Source organism: Primulina eburnea, chromosome 14 (assembly GCF_022965805.1).
Source record: "Primulina eburnea isolate SZY01 chromosome 14, ASM2296580v1, whole genome shotgun sequence".
In the NCBI taxonomy this organism is placed as follows: Eukaryota; Viridiplantae; Streptophyta; class Magnoliopsida; order Lamiales; family Gesneriaceae; genus Primulina; species Primulina eburnea.
In genome coordinates, this window is record NC_133114.1 from 23,737,753 (window position 1) to 23,764,252 (window position 26,500).

Below are 26,500 nucleotides of genomic sequence, written 5' to 3' on the forward strand. Positions count from 1 at the left end.
ATATTATAAAGAATTCAAGTCGAACGACTTTTGTTAAAATCTTAGAGTCCATATATGCAGCTGTATGTGGTTAGGTAAAAACTTGGAGATATGGAACTCGTGCTGCCAAAAAACTAGACCCCAGATGCGGCTCAGACCTGCCTAAATCAGCAGGGTCCAACCAGGAAAATTCGACCCTGCGTATCGACCAGACCGTCCAACCAGCTTGCCAAACTGTCAGCAAAATATTTAGTTAAGTAAAGTGGCTGCACATTTAAACCGAAAAATTGAATTTCAAACCAGATGTTCAGACAATGAAATTGTGTGGAAGGTTCCTGTCTTCAGACGAGAAATTGCATCTAAAAATATATGCATTCCTTCATAATTCAAATCATTATTTCTTCGAGTTTTCTCACATCTTATAACATTTGACTCCTTAGTTCTATAATATTTGTGAGGTGTTTGTTCTCCTGTATTAAGAGAGTGTATGTTCTCTTTGGAAACACAGTGAGTGGATGTTGTACACCATAAATTATTACAGCGAAAAAATTTTCATCTTGTCTGTGGTTTTTATCATAATAATTTTTAAGGGTTTTCCACGTAAATTTTGGTGTCCAATTTATCCTTTATTTTCATATTTATTATCACAAATTACCGCACGTGGAACCAACAAGTGCTATCAAAGCCTTGGTTTAAAATTTCTTAAAATTCTGAGTATGATCTGTGGTTGCAGTCTAAACTGATCTTCCACAACATAAAATTGATTACATTGAACTTTGTTATCTCGTACATGCCCGTCATTATGTCTACAACAATTTTAGTAGATTGGACAAAATAATCACACCTTAATAAAAAAAATCGGGCTATATGAGATGAAGTATTGTCAAGTATCTTTGAGATAAAAACAAAAAAAATTATCTGTGATACTCTGACAAAATATACGAGATCAAATTGCTACACAATATGATTTTCCTAAAGAGAAGACTTTTTACTCTTAGGATGGATGAATCCTCGTCGATGACTGACATATCAACATACTAAAAACTCTATTTTCCCAACTCACTTCTACAGGGCATAAAATAGAGGAAAATGAACGTGCGGAGCTTCTACTTCAAAGTCTATGCGATTCATATGATCAACTTATCAACATAACCAACAATACTCTTATGGGCTTTCTAAAATTCAAAGATGTCTTAACTGCAGTTCTCGGAGAAAAAATCTGGTGCAAGAATAAGGAAAATAGGTTGGTAACTTCAAAGCAGGCAGATGCTTTGCCGATGATAAGAGGAAGATTTATGGAACATGACTCCAGTGGGAGCTAAAGACGGGCTAGATCAAAGTCGAGAAGTAAGAAGAAAAATATTTACTTCTTTAAATGTGGCGGTAAAGTGCACTTCAAGAAAGAGTGTATGAGTATCGACAAGAGTTCTCCAAGAAATGTTGCCAGTACTTCAAGCGGCAACAGTTGTAGACGGGAGACACAAATTTTGTGACACATGGATTATGGATTCAGGAGAAACGTTGCATATGACGTCTCAGAGAGAATGATTTGATCATTGTGAACCGGTCTCAGGAGTATCTATATTCATGAGAAATGATCATACCTTGAAAATCGCTGGGGTCGGTACTATCAAAATAAAAATGTTTGATGACACCATTCGTACCGTACAGCGGTACGATATGTGAAGGGACTGACGAATTTTTTTTTTCCTTGGGGAAATTGGATGATATAGGATTCAAAACCCGTATCGAGAACGTGATCATGAAAATTGTGATGCGTGCGTTTGTAGTTATGAAGGCGAAAAAAGTTGCTGCAAATCTCTATGTATTTTTGGGAGAAACAAACAAAGAGGTATGACAAGTTGTTGTATCAATTGGTTCAGGAGAAGAATTAACAGTGTTATGGCATAGAAAGCTCGGGCATATGTCAGAACGAGAGTTGAAAATTCTCTTAGAACGGAAACTGCTACCGAGATTCACGAAGGTGTCACTAAATTTTTGTGAGCATTGTGTTACCACTAAACAACACAGATTCAAGTTTGACACTTTTACTGCTAGGAGAAAAAGAATATTGGAGCTGATTCATTCGGATGTTTGGCAAGCACCGGTTTTATCCCTAGGAGGAGTGAGATACTTTGTCTCATTCATTGATGATTGCTCTAGGAGATGTTGGATGTATCTAATCAAGAAGAAATAAGATGTTTTCCAAGTCTTCAAAGATTTCAAAGTGGGGGTTGAACTTGATTCTGAAAAGAAAATCAAGTGTTCGAGGACTGACAATGGAGGATAATATACCAATGACGAGTTTGATGCATTTTGTCAACACGAGGGCATTAAAAAACAATTCACAACGGCTTACACAACTCAACAGAATGGAGTGGATGAGTGGATGAACATGACCTTGTTGGACAGAACAAGAGTTATATTGAGGACTGCGGGTATAGACAAGTCATTTTGGGCGGAAGCAGTCAGAACCACTTGTTATATTATCAATCGTTCTCCTTCAGTCTTTGGTTAAACTTATATCCAGCAAAGAACTAACATACATAACCTTAGGATCCTCATACTCCCCCAATTTGACTTCCTCTAAAGGATCTTTTACTTCATGATGGTCATCCTTCATTTGGGATGACGCAACTACCAATTGTTAGGATCAAGCGCTTACCACTAGGCCAAAAGCTATAATTGTTAGCCAAGTCACAACTTTATTTCTTTATACTTGTGGCATCGCATAGTGCACTTACTTGAGTGCTAATAGGTCTAGAGAGGTACATGTCTATCTGTTGGTGTTGTCTCATATCTCTTAAAGATCAGTTTTACCTTTTCCCTACCGTCAATCATGTCCCCAGCAGAGACAGTATTACCTGTTAAGATCTGATGTCACTCTTTACGGCCCACTTAGTCAACCAAATCAAGCGGCGCAACGTCAGCAGCTTGACGCATGAGAAATTCCCAGAAGATCACCCATCCCAGTACTACTCTCACTCATGCACACTTAACCCAACACATACACTTTACATATCGAGGTTGCAACTGCCTTTTCATCCCTTTAACTAAACTTAATAATCAATCTCTCAATCAATGGTTGAATCATTAGCTTATATGGCACGACAATAGTTGGCTTGTAGATTATTTCTAACACTCGACTTGGAAATGGTGTTTTCATGTACACTAGATTCCCTTTCTAATTTTTACCACGTAATTTAATGATTCCAAAGTCATTATTATAATATCTAGACTCCATGGCACTTGCTCTAACTTAAAACAATTGGCAATCAGTCTCAACCTTTTCAAAATCATCCTCCCTCCAAAATAGCAAAAATTTGTGCATCAAAGATGAGACGCACTAATTTGCATGAATCTAGTCTTTGCTTAACATTGCTTGAAACTTGGCTGATGAATTTACCACAAATAATGTACACATAGAAGACATACTCCTTACTTTTACATCAGCTAGAAAAACTCCAATCGTCTTTGTTTTCTTCCCTATAAATGCAACAACTAATGCTTCTTTTGGGATTAAATCTTTTTCACTTTTATCCTAACTCCCCAACATTCTCACCGGTAAGACATTGATTGTTGATCCATCATCAATGAGGACTCTAGAGGTAGGTTTCTCATTGACACGAACCTTGATATATAGTGGCCTTATATGTTTGGTCATTTCAGGCATGTGATTTTCAGTGATCACCTTTTTGGGCTTGTTTGTGTGTTCTTCTTTGATAATCACACCTGAACCAACCTCGGGGAGTTTACTGCAAGTGGATTATTCTTGCATTGCTACCTCAATCCTTGATTCCCCGTTGTCTTCTTTCATGAGTTTGAAAATTTATGGAAATATAACTACTCATGTTGCACAATCAACTGAAATATGAAACTTAACCAAAACAAAATCATGTTTTTTTACGTTTTTTGATATCATCGTAATTGAGTAAGTCATCATCTTCATCACTTACGTTATCTGTAGTAGTTGACCTGTTAAATTTTGATTTGCTCTCCATTTTACCAAGTTCCTCCCTTCTAGAAGCTGGTCTTTCCCTTAGTGTGTCGTTCTTTATTTGGTCCTTGTGATTGGCCTGGGGAATTTAATATATTGGGTCATTCTCCACACAATCCGTATTTGACTTTTAGAAGCAGAAAAAATCTAGACCTAACTATCTGTCGTTTTGCACTCTTTTCAATGGGATATTTTCACTTGCTCATGATCTATTATGCCTTGATATGATAACCTTCTCATATGATCAGACTCTTTTGACTTGGAGTAAAATGAGTCTCTGTTATAAAGGTTATTATCAACCCTTTTGTGAGATGACTCCCCATGGAATCATTGACTCTTTCTTTCGCCATAAAATGACATACCACTCACTGGTTGTGAGTTTACTGCTCTTGTCGAGAACTTTTGGTTCATCGACCTGAAGTTTGTGATTCTCCAAACATTTCTGGAATAATTATGGTGGATAAGTTGTCTTCTCACTTCACTAGCATTATCCTCAAAGATTTGCCCTCTAGAATCTAACACTTATTTATTTTTCTCTCGGTGATTGCATGTTCCTCATTCGTTTTTCATCCAACAAGGCTCGCAAATCTGTAACATTCACGTTGATTGAAACCATTTGCGGAAATGGATCATCATACAGCCATGGTTTCTTACTTTTCATGGAACTTCAGCACTCTCTTGTTGATTCTTTCCTGCAAAATGTTTGTGAAAGCCAAACATACTTTAGTATAATGGTTAAACAATTTTTTATACTTCCAATAATCACGGCATTTTGACTTATCCTTTGATGGGACTCGATGATCTGGTGGGAATGTAATAAAATTTTCTTTCACCAAAAAAATCTAATATATCATTGGTCTTTGCAACATCAAAGTTATACTGAACAACTTGTGTCGATGGTGCATTATTCTTCCGTTCTGTCTCCACTAGATTCTTTTTTAGTAGTGGACACAGACATGACCCAGTAGAAAGCAATTCATCCAGTGAAACTCCCTCGACTTCTTGATAATAAGACCTCATAATTTTTGTTTGTAAGACTCTTCTTTCATCAACTCTTCGTATTCAGCAGCAAATACACATAAGTCCCTAAATTCATTCATTGGAATTTCTTCTTAATTCAAAGTCTGAGATCTTTTGTACCATTTTCACAAATTTTGTTTCAGGTAAGATAATTTTACACCTCTTTCTCAACTTCTTGAATATGTCAATAAACATATCAGTGAATTCTTCTTTCATTTGACTGATCCTAGATAAGTCACCTATAATACCTCGAGTTCGGTTTTGTATAATTGAGTATGAAATTGTCTTTCCATCTCCTGCCAACTCACAATTGAGTTCTTGGGGAGTGATGCGTACAAAGAAAATGTGGTCCCAGTGAGTGAATTTGAGAATAACTGCAGCTTCAATTTGTTGAAATTCTCTAGGTTTTCCAACTTTCTGCAATGAATATTGAACACGGCTATGTGATCTATTCTGAACTAGCTATCTTCTCCAGAGAACAAACTTAAGTCATGTACTCTATAACCCCTGAGATATGGGTTATTCTTATATATGTAGTCTGGATATGGTTTGTGAAATTTTGGCCAATCTAATTTCCTCAAGCCCGACCCATATAACTCGTGTATTTTTTTCTCTCACAACTTCTAGTTCGACCACTTCCATATTCCAAAATGGAGGTTATGAAGATAGTAACGTGCCCTCGAGTGTTCCAACCACTATCAACTCCCTGAATACCAGGATGCGTAGTATCTTCATATGCTCCAGGTTCATATGCAAGATTGTTTACACTATATACTTGATTCATTGGATGTCTTGAACCTCCTATCCCATTATTATATGGATATGATTGAAATCTCCAACCAACTGGTTCTTCCGTTCTATGTGGTGGTGTATACCTTTTTTCATGTTGATTGTCAAATGTAAATACAGGGCGGTGAGAATCATCAAGCTTTAAAATATCCAATCCTTGATCGAGTTCGTTAAGTTGATTATTCCTATGGTTAACTTCCTTGTCATTTGTGTTTTGTTCTCCTTGGATGGATCAACTTTTTTCCCATGAAAGTCTTCAAGTAAACAAGAGAAACCTCATACATTGCCTTGGACATTGCTTGTGACATCTTCTCCAACTTCATAGTAGTCAACTCCTTTATCAACTTTTTTGAAACTTGAGCATATGTAGCTGAAACACGATCTTGTTGATGATCTAACTCTTATTTTGACAATTCATCAATAGGTGGAATTTGAGCATCCTCCTAGTTTGGCGGAGACTCTAGATTGACATTCATTTTCTTTCTCGTCTGATGAGCGTATCAGGTGATGAAGAAAACAACATCAATGTTACTGCTAAAATATAATTTATACGAAGCAAACGAAAATTAATTTCAAACTTGATTGTTGGTTCTAATCTCATATGAAAATATGACTCTAAAAACGAAGAAAATTACTATGGAAATTGAAGAAATACACTTCCGACATGATTTGTGTTACAATAATCTACTAGAATTCACAAAACTTAAAAAATATAACAACATGCTAAAATTTGGAATGAAACAAACTAGGAAAAAAAAACCGAAAAATGCTTGAATATCTAAGACTGAAATTTGCAGAGAGTTTGCAAGCATTGTGCGATGCTTGTGTTCATTGTTTAGGCGGTTCTCCCCACTCTCTTCCACTATCCACGATCTTGGTTCACGACCTTCTCCTAATTGTCTGCTATTTGATGTATTCAAACTATTTTCAGTTTCTGATGGGATTTTCTGACTGTTTGTCTCCTACTTCATGTTTCTTGGATTTGTGCCTAATTAATTTGCTGTCGCCCAGATTTAGCCCAAACAGATACAGAAGCAACATTGAGAGGCGACATTGGAGGCACCTGTGGGCTCACGTAATGGGTGCATAGGTTTAGGTCCTTGGAAAGATTTTGAGAGCTAAACCTAAAGGATAGATTATTTTTTTTAAAAAAAGTTTAGTTAATTTATGGCCCTAAACCGGAAACCCAAATAACGTATGAAAAGGGTTATACTCTAAAATATAAAAAATAATTTGGATATATGATCATTAGAAAAATTCTTCCAGAAATCCAATGGGATTAAAATTTTACCCTAACCCGACTAATTACCCGAACTACCCAAGTCAGTGTCATCGGTCAGGTTCGGGACCCAAACTACTCAACCCATTTGCCCCACCCCCAATCATCCAATCAAGTCACCACTCGATATTCCACCAAATAAGAAAAAATTCTCAGTACTTGGATATATTGATAAAATTACATATTGTTTTTCAACTTACACATTTATTTTATGGGAATTTCTTATTTTTGTTGTCTTTCCAACAAAGGAGATTTGCGGAATACTTGGCCCCCTCTCACCGTTTGTTGTTTAGTGATGAAGCAGTAAGAACACATGGACCACAATCTTCATCAGTGTCGTATGCCATCATCATTATTTCAACTTTTAATTTTGACAACTCATGGAGAAATCACTTATTTCATCAAACAAGCCGGCCGACGACTTTTGAAAGCCAACCAAATAAAATTGCAAAAAGGAAACTAAACAAATGGATGACATTTGAAGAAAGTGGACTTAGCTGTCCTTGATTGTGTTCCGATCCAATTACCATTTTCAATTTTACTCAATTCGAATATTCTAACGTATATGTGTGACGCTACAACACCTCTGAAAATAAATAAATAAATAAATATATGCTTGTTTCATATGGACGAGTAATTTGTTACGATATATAAACAAACTTATATCTAAAGTATAGAAGGTTGCCATTTACAGACTATAATGAACGAGTATGTATTTGTTATGGATGGGCGTTTGGTTATGATATATAATAAAGAGTAAATCTTTGGTTAGACTATTCATATTTATAATTAAAAATAATATTTTTTATATAAAATTAATATTATTTTATAGCTCGGATTAATTTAGAGATCTATCTCGTTAAATTGACTCGTGAGACAACCTCATAAAATTTTTTGTGTATCATAAAACTTCTATCCAGAGCAACGCATGTTGCCCTATACACATACTATTGTTAGTAATAATGATGTATCTCAATTTATTTTTTCAAATCTTATAACAATCCAAATATTGGTGTATTTAAGAGCAAAAAGCTGGTGAAAGACTTGGTAGAAGCATCCAACTAAAAAACTAGCTGGACTTGGAAAGCGAAAGGGGAATAAGATAAATATAATCAAACGTCAAGAAGTGCAGGCTGTTATCATCTGGTAGACGAGCAAAAAGCCAAACAAATATGTTAAAAAGCACACATCGGTCAAAAGTAGCCAATTTTGGGGTAATCCTAGCAAATACCCTGCAGATGGATCTGGTTTTGGTACACGAGCAGAAAGCTAGACGATGAAAGAATGATAGATTATGATAATCGGAAACGTCTATATTCCAAACAGAGGGAATCAATGGCACCACAAAGAATTTTCACCATAAATACATACCTTCTCAAGTGTGAGAGAAGATGATACAGCCGCACAGCACTCAAAGTATCATTCATGGAACAAAATCAATTGCATCAAAGTAAATACGGTTGTTTTGCACGCTTAACTTGAAATGATAGATACGCAGCTCGTGCAAAGACTAGAGAACCATTACAATAACACCAATTCTGCAAGTCCTAACTAAGGCTTATAATTACCTCTTCAAACAAAAAATCTCAAACCAAATTTCACGCTTTGCACATCATAGAAGAATAGTTTGTGACAAATAGCATTAATCTTGAATTTGTATTTTGATGCCCCTTGTTTTGATGAATAAAATTTACCGTGAATAATACAAGATGATGCACAAAGGGAAGCTACATCAAGTTAGGGCAATATGCGATCATGTAGCAAGAGAAAGGACTAATGTCCTTGCGCAATATGGACATCCCACGACTACAATAGTTTTAGCACCTAATTTCATATGAACCCGCTTTCGTAATGTAACGGACCCATTCAACTGTATTGTACCCACTCTTTTCCCATACCTGAGAAAAGTCGAACATGGTTACTGTAATCTTATGATGTTTACCTAAACAGGGGAACATGCTAAGGAGATTGAAGGGTACCTTTAGGAAGCGTACACGCAATCCGGAAGCAGTAAACATAGGAACCTGCCATATTGATTGCTTTATTGAGAAATACGGGAAAAGATAACTAGGCAGCACCCATTTAAATAAAAGTCTGACTGATTTAATATCGAAATTGAATGTTATACATATCTTCCGACCTCTATTCCAGGTATTTTTATTTTACTGGGAATGGGTATACTCCAAGTATAAGTAGGATTGAATTGAATTTTCCACAAGAAGTGGTATATATTCCATTGCCATGATTACTAACTAGTTTCCATGTTTTTGGTTTGCCCTGAAATTTGGGTGGCCAATCCTTGTATCATAAAGTTTAACTCCAAATTCTGAGTTTCACAGTCAAACAGAATCTTCCCATCATTTTTCCAGTCAGAATTGTTTTCGAGAGGTAATTTAAAAAATTTGAGATGATGGTTGGATTATAATCTTTGTAGGATAATGTAATAGGTATTGGTATGAGTAAAGCGGTTGTGTGATTGGTAATTACAAAAATAGAGATGAAAAAAAGGATGATGGGGGTATTAATGAGGATAAAAAATATATTAATTGTGATGACGTATTGATTGAAAAAGGTGAAAATTTTCTGAAGAAGGCGCATTCCACAAAAAAGAAGGAAAAAATTGTTTAGTGATATCTATCGAACACAGCTATATGTTTGGTTTTTCATTTCATGTTACTGTTTTCAAAAGGGGCTTGAATCTTCCTACTTCACACATTCCAGGTCTGTTTTGCTGGCAATAAATTTTTTTTTTTTGAGCATGAAATGTTGAGTTAGAGACTTAGAGGTGAAAAAGTATACTGATGAGGTGCTCCGGAGGAAATTGCAGGGAAAGGGAGAAATCAAAGGGAAAATGAGGGAAAATAAAATATTCACGACGATAACAATGTATAGCAAACAGCAAAATATGCACAACAACCAGAAGAAAATATTTAAAAGCCTATTAGTTAGGGTCATGGAAAGAGTACGCTCCTAGTCTTTTACAATTGTTGATCGTCTATGACACAATATTAATCATTTTCGCAATAAAAGTTCTTATAAGCGAAGTTTGATTTTCTTGGTGGATTGACTGCAAGTGATTTTATTGTACTGGATACAAAACCCATGCCAATCGATACTAAAACAATGTAACGTACCCAATAACTTATAATTCTTTTTTTTTTTGTAGATTCTTTTTCATTTTGTTTTTTTATCCATTTAAAACCCCATATATTCCTAGTTAAAATCACCCTCAGGTTTTATTTGTGCCTTCTACATGTTCTCTTCATTGGATGTACTACATATCGTAATTTTCCCATTAGGCAAAACACTGACCAATTTTTTGAAAATTCAGGAAGCCGTATGCACAACCTCAATCCTCTTCTTACTCCTCTTCAAAAAACGAAATTCCCTTCTCGGCCCCTGCCCCCCCCACCATCAACACACTAAAAGTAGTTAAAAAACAACTTCAATAAATAAATCCATCATACCAAGTTATTGTAGTTCACTTGACGTACATGCAAAATTAGTATACGAAAAAATTGGAAAATAATGAGATAAAGAAAGCCATGTCATTTCTTTTGATTGTTTTTTCACGTAAACATTAAGATGACGAGCAGTTAAATACAAACATATCAAATTTATACCTGAAATTCCATCTGAATTGGAGGTCGTGTCCATGACTTCTTTTCGATCATTGTAGAAATTAGCTCCACTTCAGCACTCAAAGTTGGCTCGGTTTGTCCGGGAAATTTTCTTATCCTGTGGAATAAATACGCCCATGATTCAATTTAATTTCATCATAATGGTGAACGCTAGGTGTGATTGGCATCAAGAATTGACATTCAAAAGAACTTTGAAGAAATATAATTTATTTCTTTTGTTGTGATCCAATGCCTAACATAAGAAAACCAAATGAAATTTGTACAGCTGAACAACAAAGTAAAAGAGAAATGACAATAAAATTCACGCTCTTTCTAAAGTAAATAAAACAATCCTAAAAAATTAGGTGAAACGAAATTATTACATTAAAAATAAAATATGTTTAAAAGTCAACTTTCATGTCGCATTTCCGGATTTGAGCTACTCAATGCAGCTGGCACAGATGTTTAGTTCAAGTCAGGGAGTACAGTGCTACAGTTTGGCTATATTTCATTTAATAATATTGCTTCAAAATAATAGCAAGAAATCTTCACCAAAAAAATCTTTTAGATTGCTTAGAAGTTTTGAATGACTGTCTGTCTACAGGAAAAATTGGCTAAAATCTTCACTTTTGAACTGAAGGATAACTTCATCATTTAACTGAGGTAATAAAACAGGCTTATGTGCGAGTGAGTAGTAGGGTTCAACACAGATATTGAAGAAAACATGCCACGATGCTCCATTAAAACAAACATGTCAAACTCTTACTTCCAAACCAAGCAGTCAATGGATGGATTGTACTTTGCTCGGCCCGATGTCACCTGAAAACTTGTTTTTGCTGTTTGTTTTGGCACCGGTATCTTAACAACCACTCCAAGTGCGAACATTTTTGCCCCAAAAACACTCTTTACCTGTTATGATGCACAAACAATAATTTTGTTGTTAGTTACTCGCAGCCATATAGCCACACAAAATTAGATGACCAACCTTCACATTCACTTCCATGCGTGTCCGACCCAATTCCTTGATTGTTGGCAATACTCGAAAAGGGAGATTAACCCCCTCCGTTATACGGTACCTAGAGCAAAAATGCATTTACACTTGAAAGAAGGCACCTCAATATAACATAAAGAAGTATCGAGCATTTATTAAAAGATGGTTACACGTGTGTTTGTACAAAAACTATCACAAAAAGGTGAGAACTGACCAATCACGGGAGTTATATGGTTCCTAAAACAAATTAAATAAATTCTCTGTTGACAGTTTTGCGAAAAAATCTCATGTTTGATCGGTAGACCAGATTTATCAAAGTAAAACTCAACAGCCAAATCCACACTGAACTGTAAATAGTTTTTTTTAAAAAAATTTATATGGGAGGTCCACAGATTTTTTGCATAAGGACTATTCTGGGTGGAATTGTCAAACAAAGGCTGCAAAAAGAGAAGAATAAGAAGTTACAATCAAACATCAACTTACTTCATCAATTCAAATTCACCATCTGGAGGAACAAAGCTAACAGTCTTTTCAGAATTGAATCTTGTCAAGTTCACACATTGATGGAATGTAACGTCATCAAGCTCAATAGTTTTTCCACTGAAAAGATTGGAATGAAAAACAATGATATAGAGGAAACTAAGACATTCGGGGAGCACCAAATAACCAGCACGTGCTAGCAAAAACAACTGAAACAATCACAGAGGAGAACTATAGAGCATTTAAAAATATTGCAAAACTAAACACCTGAAGCAGGATCATAATCCTCTAATAAAGTTGAGTTATGCATGGTTACAGAACAAATATTGGGTTATGATAGTCAAAGTAGTAAATGTTATGCCCCTTTTGAATTAAGGGCGAAAAATTAAGCTAGGGAAAAATTGACAATCTAATGCTTTTTTAACCAAATAGTATTGCATTTAAAATTGAGCTTAAACGAGCAAGTCCACAAACTATACAAGCGATTTTTTTATTCAACTGGTGAAGATTATATTATCTGTGACCCAAAAAGTAAGCATTCAAAAATCCTAAACAGAGAACAAGTAAATGATCAATATCATTTCCAATAAAATGATCTCGATCCATGCATCTAAAAGACTTGAAGAGCATTTTTTATCCTCACAAATCTCTCTCTATTTGAAAGACCAAGCAACCGGTTTGAAACTTTGGCAAAAATCATCTGAAAGACCAAGAATTCTATGAAGAATGGAGTATCAACCTTCCAATACATCACTAACTAGCATGATGTCAAACAAAAATGCACATTCTTATCATTTAAAACGAAGATCTAAGGGAAGAACAGAGATGCTAAGGCCCAAAGACGTAAATTGAGAAATACACTTAACATGAGTAACTAAACATCGAATATGTGCTTAGAGAAAATTCTAAAATGTTCAAAAACCTATTTAACATTATTAATTGGAATCAAAAAAAATTTGTCAATGTAAAATTTATTTAAATATATAAGGTTAATCTTTGACGAATATGAACATGGATACAGCAATTCATGGTCATAAAGTAGCCATCATCAAATGAACGAAAATTTCAGTAATGACGGTGTTTCTAATTTAAAAATTCAGAAAAAATAATTTAGTGCCCACGGCCGTCGACAAACACAAAAAACCACTTTGCAAGAGGATGAAATTACTTACCCCTTAGCATAAAATATTGACCTTGCAGAAAACATATATCTGTATGATGCTACTGACACTATCGGGCAACAGGACCAATTCATTCATGAGGAACAATAAGAAGCTACCTTTTCGTAGGGCGGGACTTGAGCTGTGACTCCTTTTCAAGTCCAATTTTATCATTTAAACCTAACTTCAAATCAGGCATTCCAGAAAGAAAGCATTTCATTAGAATCTTCCCAGTCACATCACATCGTAGGACGCTACCTACACAAACCAAACGGCAAGTGGTAATCAATTAGACATGATTCATGAAAAATCATTTCATGTGAATCATGAACAGACGACTAAAAATGAACCCACGACATATATTCACAATGAGCATATTGATTTTACCTTTCGAAGACATCAAAAGATTAACACTTTCCACAATATCAAGAAACACCTGTCAAGAATTACATCTTAACCCTGATAATTCGAATGTTAAAGAATACACAATACAAATAGTGTGATTAGTTGGAAGCATACCTCATTTTTCTTGTAGGCCAGACCTTCCCTTCGCCAGCCTACAGCACCAGTAACTTGTAAAGTTGCATTTGGAACTGGTTTTTCGGTAGGCTAGTTGGTGATGAAAACAGTGGAAACCATGATAACATAAGTAACTCATAGTGCAACTGAATACAGGATTGTTACTCAAAGCTAATGTTGACGCGGATATTCAATTGGCTTATAAGAAATTATAGAAGAACCAAATCTAACCTTGGACGAAAATGGGGACCGCACACCTTCCTGGGTTATGTAAAGCTTCAAAATTTCAGGTGACAGATTTTGGGGGTAACCAAAATCCATAATTTCTGCAAGTAAAGGCAAAAAAAGAAAATAAAACAAACAAAAAATTTTAAATTCAGACTTTCAGCTGGTTTTGCAAGCATAACACTTAATCACAATGGTTCTCTCTCTAGTTTTTGGATGTGGGAAGCAGTGTCAGTGCAAGTGGCTGCAAAAACTTGTCAAGTAACTTAATAAGAGAAAGTCACCTAGATACAGAACCATAGATCAGATAATCAACTCAGGAGATTTGATCAAAGTTCCATATTAAATGCGAAAAAAAGAACAGTATATATGTGTGTGTGTTGCCGCTAGCTGAGAGTACTTATCATTTTGTCCTCACAAATATCATTGTGGGTATTTTTGCAAAATTTCATATCATCATCATCATAACACATTCACGCTAGTTGTGGTATCGGCTACATGGATGTTAGTTCTCCAAGCTAAGCGATTTTCCCACATGTCATCTATTAAATTAAGATATAAGACATCCCACTTAATAAATTTATCTAAGTTTTCAATGGTCTACCACTCCTTCTAATCCTTCCATTAACTTGTCAATCTAAGATATGTCGGATCGAGGCCGTGTATGGTCTCTTCTTCACATGACAAAACTATGTTAGATGTCACAGATCTTAACTTCTATGGGGAATACACCTAAATAGTTCATAATCCTTTCATTCCTAATTCTATCATTGCACCTTTTGCCACACATCTAATTCTATCATTGCACCTTTTGCCACACATCCATATTAACGTACGCATATGTGTCACCACCAACTTATGCATATGTAGTCATGTAGTGACCCATCACTCCAAGCCATAGAGCACAGCCGACCGAACAATAGTTTTATAACATTTTCCTTTCAATCTCACAGACATCCTTCTATCGCATAAGACTCCTAAAGTCATCATTTATTTCATCCCCCTTGCTTTAATCATATGGTCTATATCCTCTCTAATATCCTCAATCTTTTGGATAATATATACTAATTAGCGAAAAGTTTCTCGCTCTGGGACTTCTCGAGCGTGAATCTCAATCAAACTACTCATTCGTCTAGATTCAGGACCAGAGTTACAAGCTAAATATTTCGTTTTTGAGTGATTAATTCTAAAACCTTCACTTTTAATAGCTTCACGTCATTTATCAAATTTTTTATTAACATATTATTTAATTTGATCTATCAGGACAATATCATCTGCAAACAACATACATCAAAGTACCTCATCCTACATATATCATGTTTACCACATCCTACATATGTCCCATTAGCTCATCCATACCAAAGCAGAGAGGCAAAGGCTTCAAGCCGATACTTGATGAAGTCCTACTACCACATGAAATTCACATGACATTTCACCAGCATACCTAACACTAGTTACAACACATTCAAAAATATCTTTAAAGATCTCGATATAGCATTGAGGCACATGATTCCTTCTAAGTACCCACCAAATTAATTCTCTAGGTACTATATCATAGGCTTTCTCTAAGTCGATAAATACCATATACAGGCTCTTCTGTTGTTCTCTATATTTCTAGTGTAGCCTATTTGTATTATAGGCTACAATTAACAGCATGTATTAAATAAACATTACTGTTAGAAAATCTGAAAATTATATCTGAAGAAAATGTTTTGTATATAGTCCCACATTGGCATACCATCCAGCAGTTCATAAATCAAAACAAAATTATTGCGGATGGCATCTTCATCAAAAGCCCCACCAAAATACGATTTAAATAATGCAACTGCCTGCAGAGAAAGAAGGCGAAAGCGTTAAACAAGGTAAAGAAAAATCTTCAAATATATTTGACTCCCATGCGTGGCAATAAAAGATACAATATCATAGGAATGAACACATTTAAAGTGAAAGATCAACAAAAACACAGGGATTCAAAATTAATACATTATCAATCTTCAAAGAACAGTGAGTAGATGAAAAAATCTCTCCGCACTTCACAACCGAAACTAGAAATAATTCAGACTAAATACAGAGATGTCTCTTTCAAAGACCGGATGTTAGTGGCATAGTAATGTCATCATATTACCAACTAAGGGGCAAAAAGACATGTTTTTTAACGCGTAAGTTTCTTCAAAAATCGAAGACAAACATAATACTTTACAAGGAACGTTCATGAGCGTAAAGTTAAGCATTAAGGATACCTCAACGACAAACTTGAATGCACAAGCAACATTTGCATTGCTGCTTACGACAATCACGATATAAACATTGCTAATTCTCATGTAAAAGAAAGAGCAGCCACCAATCTGCCGTACAGGACACGTGCCAAGTTCCTTTGTTTGCATGATATGCGTTCTAAAAGCATCTACCATATTTCCCCTGAATAATTTCGGCATTAAATTAAAGTGAATAAGACCATACAGCAGATCAGGAAACAAACAAAATGAGTAAACTAAAGAATATGAAGTTTAATGATATTCAAATGTCGTTTACACAGAGTAAACTATTCAACTAAGATAATAACTTGACACAAGAAATGAAACATGAGTCATGCACCACTTTGAGAAAGTGATATAACAAAAATAACATGAATGAGCAAAAAATTTAATGTTCAGGATCCTACCACAACTAATGTTTTACACATTGCGATCGGGATACACGATGAAGAGAACAGAGGCACTCCCAACTAGAAATTAAGGGAAAGTGTGGTTTTATTTTCCAACAATCTCCATTTCCAGGAAATGAAACCAAACATTACATCTTTCTTTCCCAAACATATTCTCTAACATTTAACGTTTCACACTCTTTTAGGATATTATATTCTACTCTATTCTGATAAACTGTACTTTAGTTTTAAAAAATACAACACACGTGATTTTTAAAAATCTCTAATGTGACATTACTCACCCGATGTATTCTTACACAACACGATATCTACACAAAAAATGTATCCTACAGAGTAAATAAACAAACCTAAACATACATTACATTTTCCAGAAAATTATGTTAGGAAATATTTTTCAAGAAACACCCAAAACAAATCCAGACATAGCCCAGAAGTTCTAACAGAAAATAAGATTATGTATTTCGGCGAAACTTGTCAAAAAAAGCAGGTTGATTCAAGAGAATAATTGAATAATTGTATGCCAAGTAAGGGTATTATACATCAATAAATTAGTCTTGATTTCCTTGATCTTATTCTTACAACTCTGAAGATTGGACCAGTTGTGGTGACTGGCGACCAGAGATTGAAAACCAAAGTATACAAGTGTTTCCTTTCTTTCCCAATAATTAATTTCTTCACCATAATCATGCAAATGATGAATCACTGTGGATGGAATCATTGTTTTTATGAGAACAGAGAGATGAGTAAGAAGAATTTGTTATCATGATTCAAACTTGGCACTTGGCTTGGCAGCATATAATATTTTGTAAACAATACTAGATTACCTGTGAAGAAACTTCTATAAATAAAGGCATATTTATGTAATCAAAAAAACTTGAATAGAAGAAATTCTTGGATGATTGATCAAGGAAATGAAGAGACAAGAGAGAGAGCAACTCTAAGTAAATTTCATTCTTTTTTTCTTCCAGGGAAATTAGTTTGAAATATACATCAAGAACACCAAAATTATATTACAATAAGCTAATGCCAAGCGGTGGTAGGCAACAAGTAATTTGCTAATGGCTCATAGTTAAGGAAAAATGATTATCAATATTAATATGAAGCTGCAAGTTTAGAAGCCCCTCCCCCGAACCATAACAAGATGACGGCTAATCTGAAGTTGCCCCGAGCAAATAAGTGCCTTGTCCCTGATGGATACTCTCAGTTTTTCTAACATGCGTGTGAAAAGGTTTAAGAATCACCAATTTCAACAATTCAACCTTTATCATCCTCGTTTTTTAAAGAAAGTGGGATTCATGGTGAAGATTCGAAACAATCATTCTCTCGAATTCAAGTACAATATATCTTCTAATGCGTACGCTGAAGTAGAAGATGACCGTGTGGATATCATTCCTAAATGCAATTCCAGAACATAATAAAACGTCGACCTATGAATCTCAAAATCAACAATTTATATAACCAATCATGCATATACCTCACTGCAGCTCAATTCAATCTCAAAATACATAAACAGAATACCTAAATTACGGAGAAGATAAATAGGTAAGCGCGCGCGTTCCTGAAAGTGAAGGAAGGGGAAGAGAGAGAACAAATGCTAAAGGACTAACCCGACATCGTCACGATAGAGACGATTAATGAGGACATCGCCACGAAGATTCAGGAAGTAAATAGCAGAAGCTGCCACGGGCATGGCTACAGATCCGCAGAGCTTTCGATCCAACTCAGATCTACAACAAACAGATCTGCTAGCTCGCTTAACTCAATAGATAATATAATTGATCAAAAGTTCATCGCAAATCATATACACCGAAAAAAATCGATCCGTCGGCGAAATTACGTCACAGTGGCTCCTGCCACACGTCCGCCGTCGAGTATTCTCCGGCGTTTCTAAATGGAACGTGATTACTTACTTTTTTAAAACTCAATTCTCCTGCCAAAATTAATGAGCTGAATATGTCTGGTCTATTCAATTATAAGGTTAATTCCATTTTACCCCTCGTGTTTTCTTAAACTCAATTTTAACCCTAGAGGAACTGAATATGGGCCTGGGCCTTTTGTAATGAATGCCAAGTCCAATTACATGTTTCCGGGCTTGTCCAAGAGGCAGGTGAAGCCCGATATTTTGGAGCCCAATAGTTCAAAGGATTTTATTTGAATTTAAGGAAAAAAATTAAACATATTGTTGGTCTGAAATTAATTCAGCCCAATAAATTCAACCCAATTAATTCGGCCCACGTCCAAGGAAATGGAGTGTCTCGGTAAAAGTCCATCAGTTCAGGTAATTTGAACTAATAGAGCAGGACGAGTCGTGGCCCGCGAAGTATCAGAAATGGAGATACTACCAAAAAATTGAACAAGAAGGGGAATCGGCAAACACAGAAAGACATCTCAGACATTCAACAAACTTGCAAATTCAAGACTTCAACTTTACGCGATTTTAGATATTTGATTAGGTTTTCCAGTCTTCGAAAATGTCTTACATTTCCAACCAAGTTTTATTGTATTTCTCAGTTTATGTAAATTCCTTCTGTTTATAATTATAAATAATGACAGGATTTCGTTCATCAAGTTTCAATGTCGTTTCTTTGTTTATGATGTTATATTGTACTATGATATTATAAACAACGATAGAGTTTTGTATCCAATATCTTTTGATCTCGTAAAAGTTATATTTTTATTTTATTGCACACAATTCGATGTTTTTTTAGCTTCTGGCATGTCCATAATATAAAAAATTGTGCAAACAAAATTGACACACTTGGTGGGACCAGAAATACGCCGCCAAGAATAAAAGAAAATGTCAATCAAGGAAATGGGAAATCTTTGCCAAACCTGGAAGAAATCCAAGTTAGTAAAGCTGAAATCTAGTACTATGTAGCCTCTGGGATATGGTTTGTTGATATCCATGCAGTCAGGGTACAATTTATAAAATTATTGATCGCCTATTTGTCTTAGGGGCCGACCCAAACAACTACTGAATCGTTTCTCTAACTATCTCTGGATTGATCACTGTTGCATTTATGTCACAGCTAGAGCAACTTATTGTCGAACAACCAACTGAGGAACTGGATCTGAATCCAAATCGTATTTCAACTATATATGCTCATATTTCAAAATGTTTGGTAGTAGAGTTGGCTGCTATGATGATTGATGAGATATCACAGAAAATGTATAAAACAATGACTGACTGTTTGAAGATATTCATGGGTCAATCAAATCAATCCACCTAGGGAGAGCAGAATACAAGTGACAAAGAAGAGAATTAGGGAAGCAATCAACTCATGGAACTTGACCAGGGAGTGAAAAAATTTGAAGGTCGTTTATTCTCACCATCTAGAGTTCACACTTGAAAAACAACATGAGGAGAGGCACACACCACCACATATAAGAGAAGAACCTGAAGTTGGAGAGTCGAATTATATACACGTGCTAATGGGGGCAAGGAGTTCAAGACAATATGTTAATAAGGTTATTGGTATAACAAATTCTCTACACAAATCAAAATATGACACATATGTGTTATTATCATGGGGTTGATGGGGTTTTCCCAAGGAGTAATGTTGGCCTCAAGGTTGGATTTAAGCTAAGGGGGAAAACTTTTATCATTACCCACTCTCCAAAACTCTAGAGAAGACAATAATTTAATTTCAGTATTGAACATATTGTAAGATTCACTATTCGGTGTGGGAAATTGGCAAACTTGGAGAATTTTACTAACTTTAAGTTGAGATTATTCTCTAATTCACTCACTATTATATCATTTTCATGGTATGCAAAATTCCCCAGTAATTTAACTATAAGTTGGTAAAAGATGGATAAATAATTTTACATTCGGTTTTATAAAATCGAACCTGAGGTGTTTATTGTCATTTGACATGAATGTCTCGGAAAAGAGGGGAAACATCTTATATGTTTGTCGATAAGTTCAAAAAAAATGAGGAAAAAGTGCAAAGGTTTTTTTTTCCAGAAACTGATTTGTGAAAATGGTCCAAAAAGGGAAGATTTTGAATTAAGGAAGAAGTTTCGGGGTACGGGGTTCATAGATTTTTCGAGCTTGCTACTAAGGTAAGTGAGTATGAGGAATTGCTGAGAGAATAGCTGAAATTTAATCAAATGGTTCATGTACGATTTCTTTGCTCAATAAGAAGCCGACAGAATCAGAAAAGGAGAATAATGTCCAACCTCCCAAAGACATGTTGTGCACGTTTCATATTTGATTTTTTGTTCAAGGAAAAGTTCATTGCTTTTCTACCAGATCATCGAATTCCATCTAGGGATGAACTGAAAGTACGATATTATTTTAAGTATCGCAATTCATATAATCATTCTACTAAATTACGATGGGCTTTTAAGAACATTTTGTAGAAAATAATAAATAAGGGAGTTTTCAAGTTCCCTGAAAAAAAATATCAATGGCAGTTGATAATGAATCATTCGTCTTGCAAATTCTATAAATGAGAATGTTAAAGAATTGATGGAATTATTGGATAAAACAAAGGAATGAACCACATAGTGGCAGAAATAAAGATTATAATGAGTTGGATCCTGAAAGGCCAAATGTTTGAAGCTACTAGAAGACATATGATGACATGTTAACATTAGTACAACAGAGTTTTTCATAAATGTTGGTGAATTTGCAGCCTTCGGGCCGAGAAACAAAAATTTCTTTAAGAGACCAATTCACATGAATCAGTGGTTCCAAGAAGATTCATCTCATTTTGGGCCGCATAGGTACTCAGAAAATAGGAACTCTTCTGAAGTTGAGTCACAGAAGGTGGAATTGCAAAGAAGGCCAGTTGACCAATAAACAAGAATATGTGAAAAGAGTTCTAGCAATGAGAACTGTTCAAAATCATAGAGCAAAGACCATGTTTTTTGAGTGACAAAGATAACCAAGTAATCTTAGCAGATTGTTGTACATGAATGGTAAGAGTTCAAGAGAAGATCAAAATTATGAAAGAAGAGCTAGGGAATTGGCGCATAAGGGATCAGTGCAAGTAGATAGCAATAGCATTAAATTCCTATAAGGAGGCATGGGAGTGATCATCAAACAGGGACATCCAAAGAGGCATTAACAAGTGATGTTTGAAAAGCATACTCTCACTATGACCAAAAACATAAGGTCATTGTATATCAAGGTCTATGTGAATGAGAAGCCAGTGTAAAGAGTACTTATTGAAAATGAGTCGACAGTGAATGTCTTTCCTATAAGAATGTTGGGGAGGTTGGGAAAAAATGAAGAAGACTTAATTCCAACATAAATATTTATTGATGCATTTATAAGAGATACCATTAAGAACACTGGAGTTTTTTAAGTTGATGTTATAGTGAGCAGTATTCCATCTTTATATGTATATTTTGTGTTAAACTAGGCTGTAAAACTTCGAACATTGTTGGGTAAAGATTGAATTCAAAAAAACCAGTACATATCATCCTCGATGCACCAACTCTTGATATTTTGGAAAAGAGATAATGTTGAGATAGTGGAAGCTGACACACAACTTTTTCAAGCCATTGCAAGTATAATAGAAGCCATATACTGCAATAGAGATTTTGTGCCCATTAAACTAGGTGGAAAAATTGGAAAACGGGTCTAGTGTACGTGCAAACACCAACTTCAAGCCAAGTTTTATAACAAATTCTCAATCCAATCATTATCGTGCCATCTAGGCCAATGATTGTGGAGATTAGTGATTGAGTTTAGTCAGAGGGAGAAAGAGGTAGCTACAACATCGATGTGGAAAGAATATATGCAGCAACTGTTGGATAATAAGAAAGTGGGAAATAATGGAATACCAATGGAACATAAGGGTTCATGAAGGTCAGCCCGAAGAAAAGTTTGAAGAGGAATAACTCCATATAGATGACTTGGTAATGGTGCCAAACAAATAAAAGATGTATAACATGAAATAAAAGATCCATTAGAATATTCAACCTGATAGAGGTGGAATACCCTGAGATCGTATATGTCAGTTCTTTGTTGAATGAAAAGTTTAAGTAAAGCCTAATTCTAGTTTTGAAAAAGTTTAAAGATTGTTTTGCAAGGAAATGCGATGATATGTCGGGTTTAGGCAGAAGTTTGGTCGAATACTGACTCTCCAATAAAGAAGGTTTCAAGACAGCCTGCTCGGTGTATGTCAAAAGAGATTGAATTGAAGGTGAAGGAAGAGGTTGAAAAGTTGTTGAAAGCGAAGTTAATTAGGCCAATCATATATGTTGAATGGCTCTCAAACATTATATCGATTATGAAGAAGAATGATAAGATTAGATTATGCATTGGCTTCCAAGATCTAAATTGTGCAACTCTTAAATATGTTTATGTTATGCCTATAACTGATATTCTAATTGATTATGTTTCTTAGACATGATATTTTGTCTTTTATGGATGGGTTTTCTGCTATAATCAAATTAAAATAGGTGAGACAGATGCATTTTTAGATGTCCAGGAGGCATTGGTACGTTTGAATAGTTTATCATGTTATTTGGACTGAAAATGCGGGAGCTGCGCAATCAGATAGCTATAAATTCTATTTTTCATGATATGATATGGCATCATGTAGAAGTTAAATAGACGGTATTGTAGTGAAGTCAAAAAAAAATGATCATATAGATCACTTGAGAAAAATCTTTCAAAGAATGAGGCAATATAAGCTGAAGTTAAATCCCCTGAAACGTACCTTTGGATTTAAAACATGGAACTTTTCTATGATTTCTTGTACACCAAAGAGTGGAGGTGGACAAAAACAAGGCAAAGGTGATTATGGAGGTGAATCCACCTAGAAGCAAGAAGAAGTTGCAACGTTTCTTTGGGCAAGTGAATTAGTTGAGGCATTTTATCTCTAAACTTGTAAAAAAACGAAAGAGTTCTCACAACTGTAAAATCTTAAATATAATGGGAAGTTCAAATGGGAATAATCACATATGAGATCCTTTGACATGATCAAACAATATTTGTCAAGCCATCTCGTCCTCATGCCACCAAAGTATGGAGCACCTCTCGAGTCATATATTTTAGCCCCTCATGAATTAATTGGATGTTTGCTAATTCAAAACAATCAAGAAGTAAATGAGCGTTCTATTTATTGCTTGAATAGATTTCTCACTATAGTAGAATTCAATTATTATATGATTAAAATTTTATGCTTAACTTTATACGCGTGTACTAATTTAAGACATTATTTGATTCAATCTAGAGTATTTGTCGTAGCTAAAACTATTGATTAAGAACATGCTCAATAGACCTATTCCATCTGGTAGAATTGGTAAATGGTATTTAACATTGGTGAATATATATTGATATATTTTCCCAAAAATCGGTGAATGGCCAAGCTATTGATGAATTTTTGGTTGACCACCTATCATTTGATGAGATCTATGAAGAAAATGTTGAACTTCTAGTTTGCGGAGTGGAGATTCAACCATGGGGACTAAAATTTGATGGGTTAAGTATAGAAACGGCAGCTGAAGCACTTGGGCTCACTCGGGGGGCCTTGTCCCATATTGGGTTCTCATTGGGTTTTTTCTCTCATGGGCTTTCCCATACGTCATTACTCATAGAACTTCTTCAGCCCACACAAGACCTCCTGGACATATAGGTCATGGCAAAGCAATCCTGGTACCAACTGGTACCAACACTTTAAGAATCTAGGTACTTAAGCCTAGAGGTCATGGATTCAAGTGTTGGGGGAGGCGAAATAAAACCACTTTTCAGGGGTGAGATATTTTATGAGTGGCGATGCATGGACATGGGCCGAGGCCCATGCTGGACCATCCTAATAACCCATTACCAGTAGTGGTGCGTGGGTATGGCCGTGGTCGGGAAGTGTTCAGTAATTTGGCAGCGTAACGACAAGATAAAAAAGAAAGTGAAAATTAGGGAGAAGGACCACCTATTTAAAAGAAATGGTGAATGAAGACAACCGTTGGATTAAGATCCATCCTATGGTCCAGAAGTGGACAAGAATCTGAGTAGTCTCCTCGAAAACTGAACCAACGTGAAATCTTGTCCGTCCATGTTTTTATCAATGGTGAGTAATAAAGGACACACATATTGAAATATCATAAGGACCTCGTATCGTATTATTGTAAATCCTATGTTAATTATCGATAATTCATGAAATTGTTATGTTATTAAATGTATGAAAGTATATAATTGATAATGAAAGTGAGAAAATAGGCTGTGATATTGAAAGATTGTATTAGAAAATAGAAACTGATTTGTAGTTGAATGATGTGCTGAACCGCAATACAAAAGTGACATTTTACGGTTTTCAGCATAATTATCTGAGTATTAGTCCAAATGAAATGAAACCGATTTAATTGGAAAGCTAATACATAGTGTTAAAACTTTTATGTTTGAGTTTTGTCCAAATCTATTTTGAAATAGGGGCAAAATCATCTCGAAGTGTATCGTGTGCATTGCAATTTCTGCACTGATAGATTTTGGGAGAATGAGCATAACTATCGCGTCCGATATCCAAATTGAGTGAGGTTGGTGGAAAATGAAAGTCAAAACATAGATCTACAACTTTCATGCTGGTCACTCTTGCTCATATGGAACCTAGGATGTTGGACAAAACATCTCGCGCTTGATTGCGAGATGTTACCGCCCGAGTGCGGTACAATGAGTATCCGGAGGACATAACACTTCGCGCACGAGCGCGAAATTTTACCATCCGAAAGCGGCACAATATGCATTTGGGGACAGAACGTCTCGCGCTCGAGCGCGTGATGTTACCGCCCGAGCGCGAGATCGATGAAGTGATGAGAATAAGTTTTCTTCTTAAATTTCTTTCATTTCCTTTGGAGGCTTCAAGAGGAAAAGAGGGAAATTGATTTCCATCGTCCGAATCTACCTCGAAACATTATACAAACGCAAAACAAAATAAATATTCGGAATCCTCGCGTTGAGAGCGTTCTTTTGAGGTAAGTTTCTTCTAGTTTCAACACATCTATTTATTGAAATGTTGGAATAGCATGTATTTGAAGTTGAGATTTATATATATGATAGAATAACTGACAAGAAAATAAGTTTTGAATTCGGGATTGAATTATGTTGTGATTTCGATTTGATATGAATTTTCAAAGTTTCAAAAGATATTTGAAACTTATATGGTTGAATTTGAATAAAATTAATGATTGAAATGAATGTGTTATTGATGTAGATAGAGTTTCTATACCGAGATCTTTAAGCTACATCAACTGGAAACGGATAATTGAGGTATGTTGCGACCTAGTAACATGTATATGTATCATATGATACATGTTTGATTGAATTGATTGAGAACATGTGTCTATAAGCCTTATTTGATGAGTTGATGTTGCATACATGACATTATGATTTGATTATCAATGTATAAAATAAATATTTTGTTAACATATATTATTTTCTATATACATCGATACATGACATGCACGTTGAGCTATGATCCTTGGATACCCTGATATGATTGGATTTGATTTTGGGGTTTGTGAACACGATGCTATGTTTGGCATTATGTGGCCCTTAAAGCATAGTCATTTGTGGCCCCGATGATTGATTGAGATTTGGGATTTGATGATACTTTGTCGACGCTATCATACGAGTATCCCTGATTGAGGTCGGTGTGCCAGCTCGAGCATTGATTTGATAACGATTCGATTGATTCCGATATATGCTAAGTGTATAGGCATTTGACATGATATTTCCACAACATACATACATTGCATACTATATATCATTGTGTAGATATATGTTGTATATATGAGGGTTGTTCCATACGGAGCTTTACTCAACC

The 26,500-nt window shown here is 35.3% G+C and overlaps 1 protein-coding gene across 1 annotated transcript; it reads right to left on the reverse strand.

The window, feature by feature from the left end:
- Positions 1–8,650: 8,650 nt before the first annotated feature.
- Positions 8,651–18,680, reverse strand: LOC140811739 (AP-2 complex subunit mu). The gene is made up of 13 exons (XM_073169799.1): positions 18,332–18,680; positions 16,300–16,477; positions 15,798–15,888; positions 14,066–14,160; positions 13,835–13,924; positions 13,703–13,751; positions 13,435–13,573; positions 12,159–12,275; positions 11,670–11,760; positions 11,451–11,593; positions 10,688–10,802; positions 9,044–9,088; positions 8,651–8,962 (listed from the first exon to the last, which is right to left on the reverse strand). Exons 1-13 carry the CDS (start codon positions 18,412–18,414, stop codon positions 8,882–8,884), a joined length of 1,317 nt encoding a protein of 438 aa, XP_073025900.1. The 5' UTR covers positions 18,415–18,680; the 3' UTR covers positions 8,651–8,881.
- Between the last annotated feature and the right edge of the window lie 7,820 nt (positions 18,681–26,500).

What these genes read in the sequence shown, in the direction of transcription:
- LOC140811739 (XM_073169799.1), bottom strand. Translation starts at nt 18,414, where the DNA reads ATGCCCGTGGCAGCTTCTGCTATTTACTTCCTGAATCTTCGTGGCGAT. An exon ending in TCTTTTGATGTCTTCGAAAG is followed by an intron (nt 13,574 to 13,702) that starts GTAAAATCAATA and finishes TGGTTTGTGTAG; the next exon opens with GTAGCGTCCTACGATGTGAT. An exon ending in AAGTCCCGCCCTACGAAAAG is followed by an intron (nt 12,276 to 13,434) that starts GTAGCTTCTTAT and finishes CAATCTTTTCAG; the next exon opens with TGGAAAAACTATTGAGCTTG.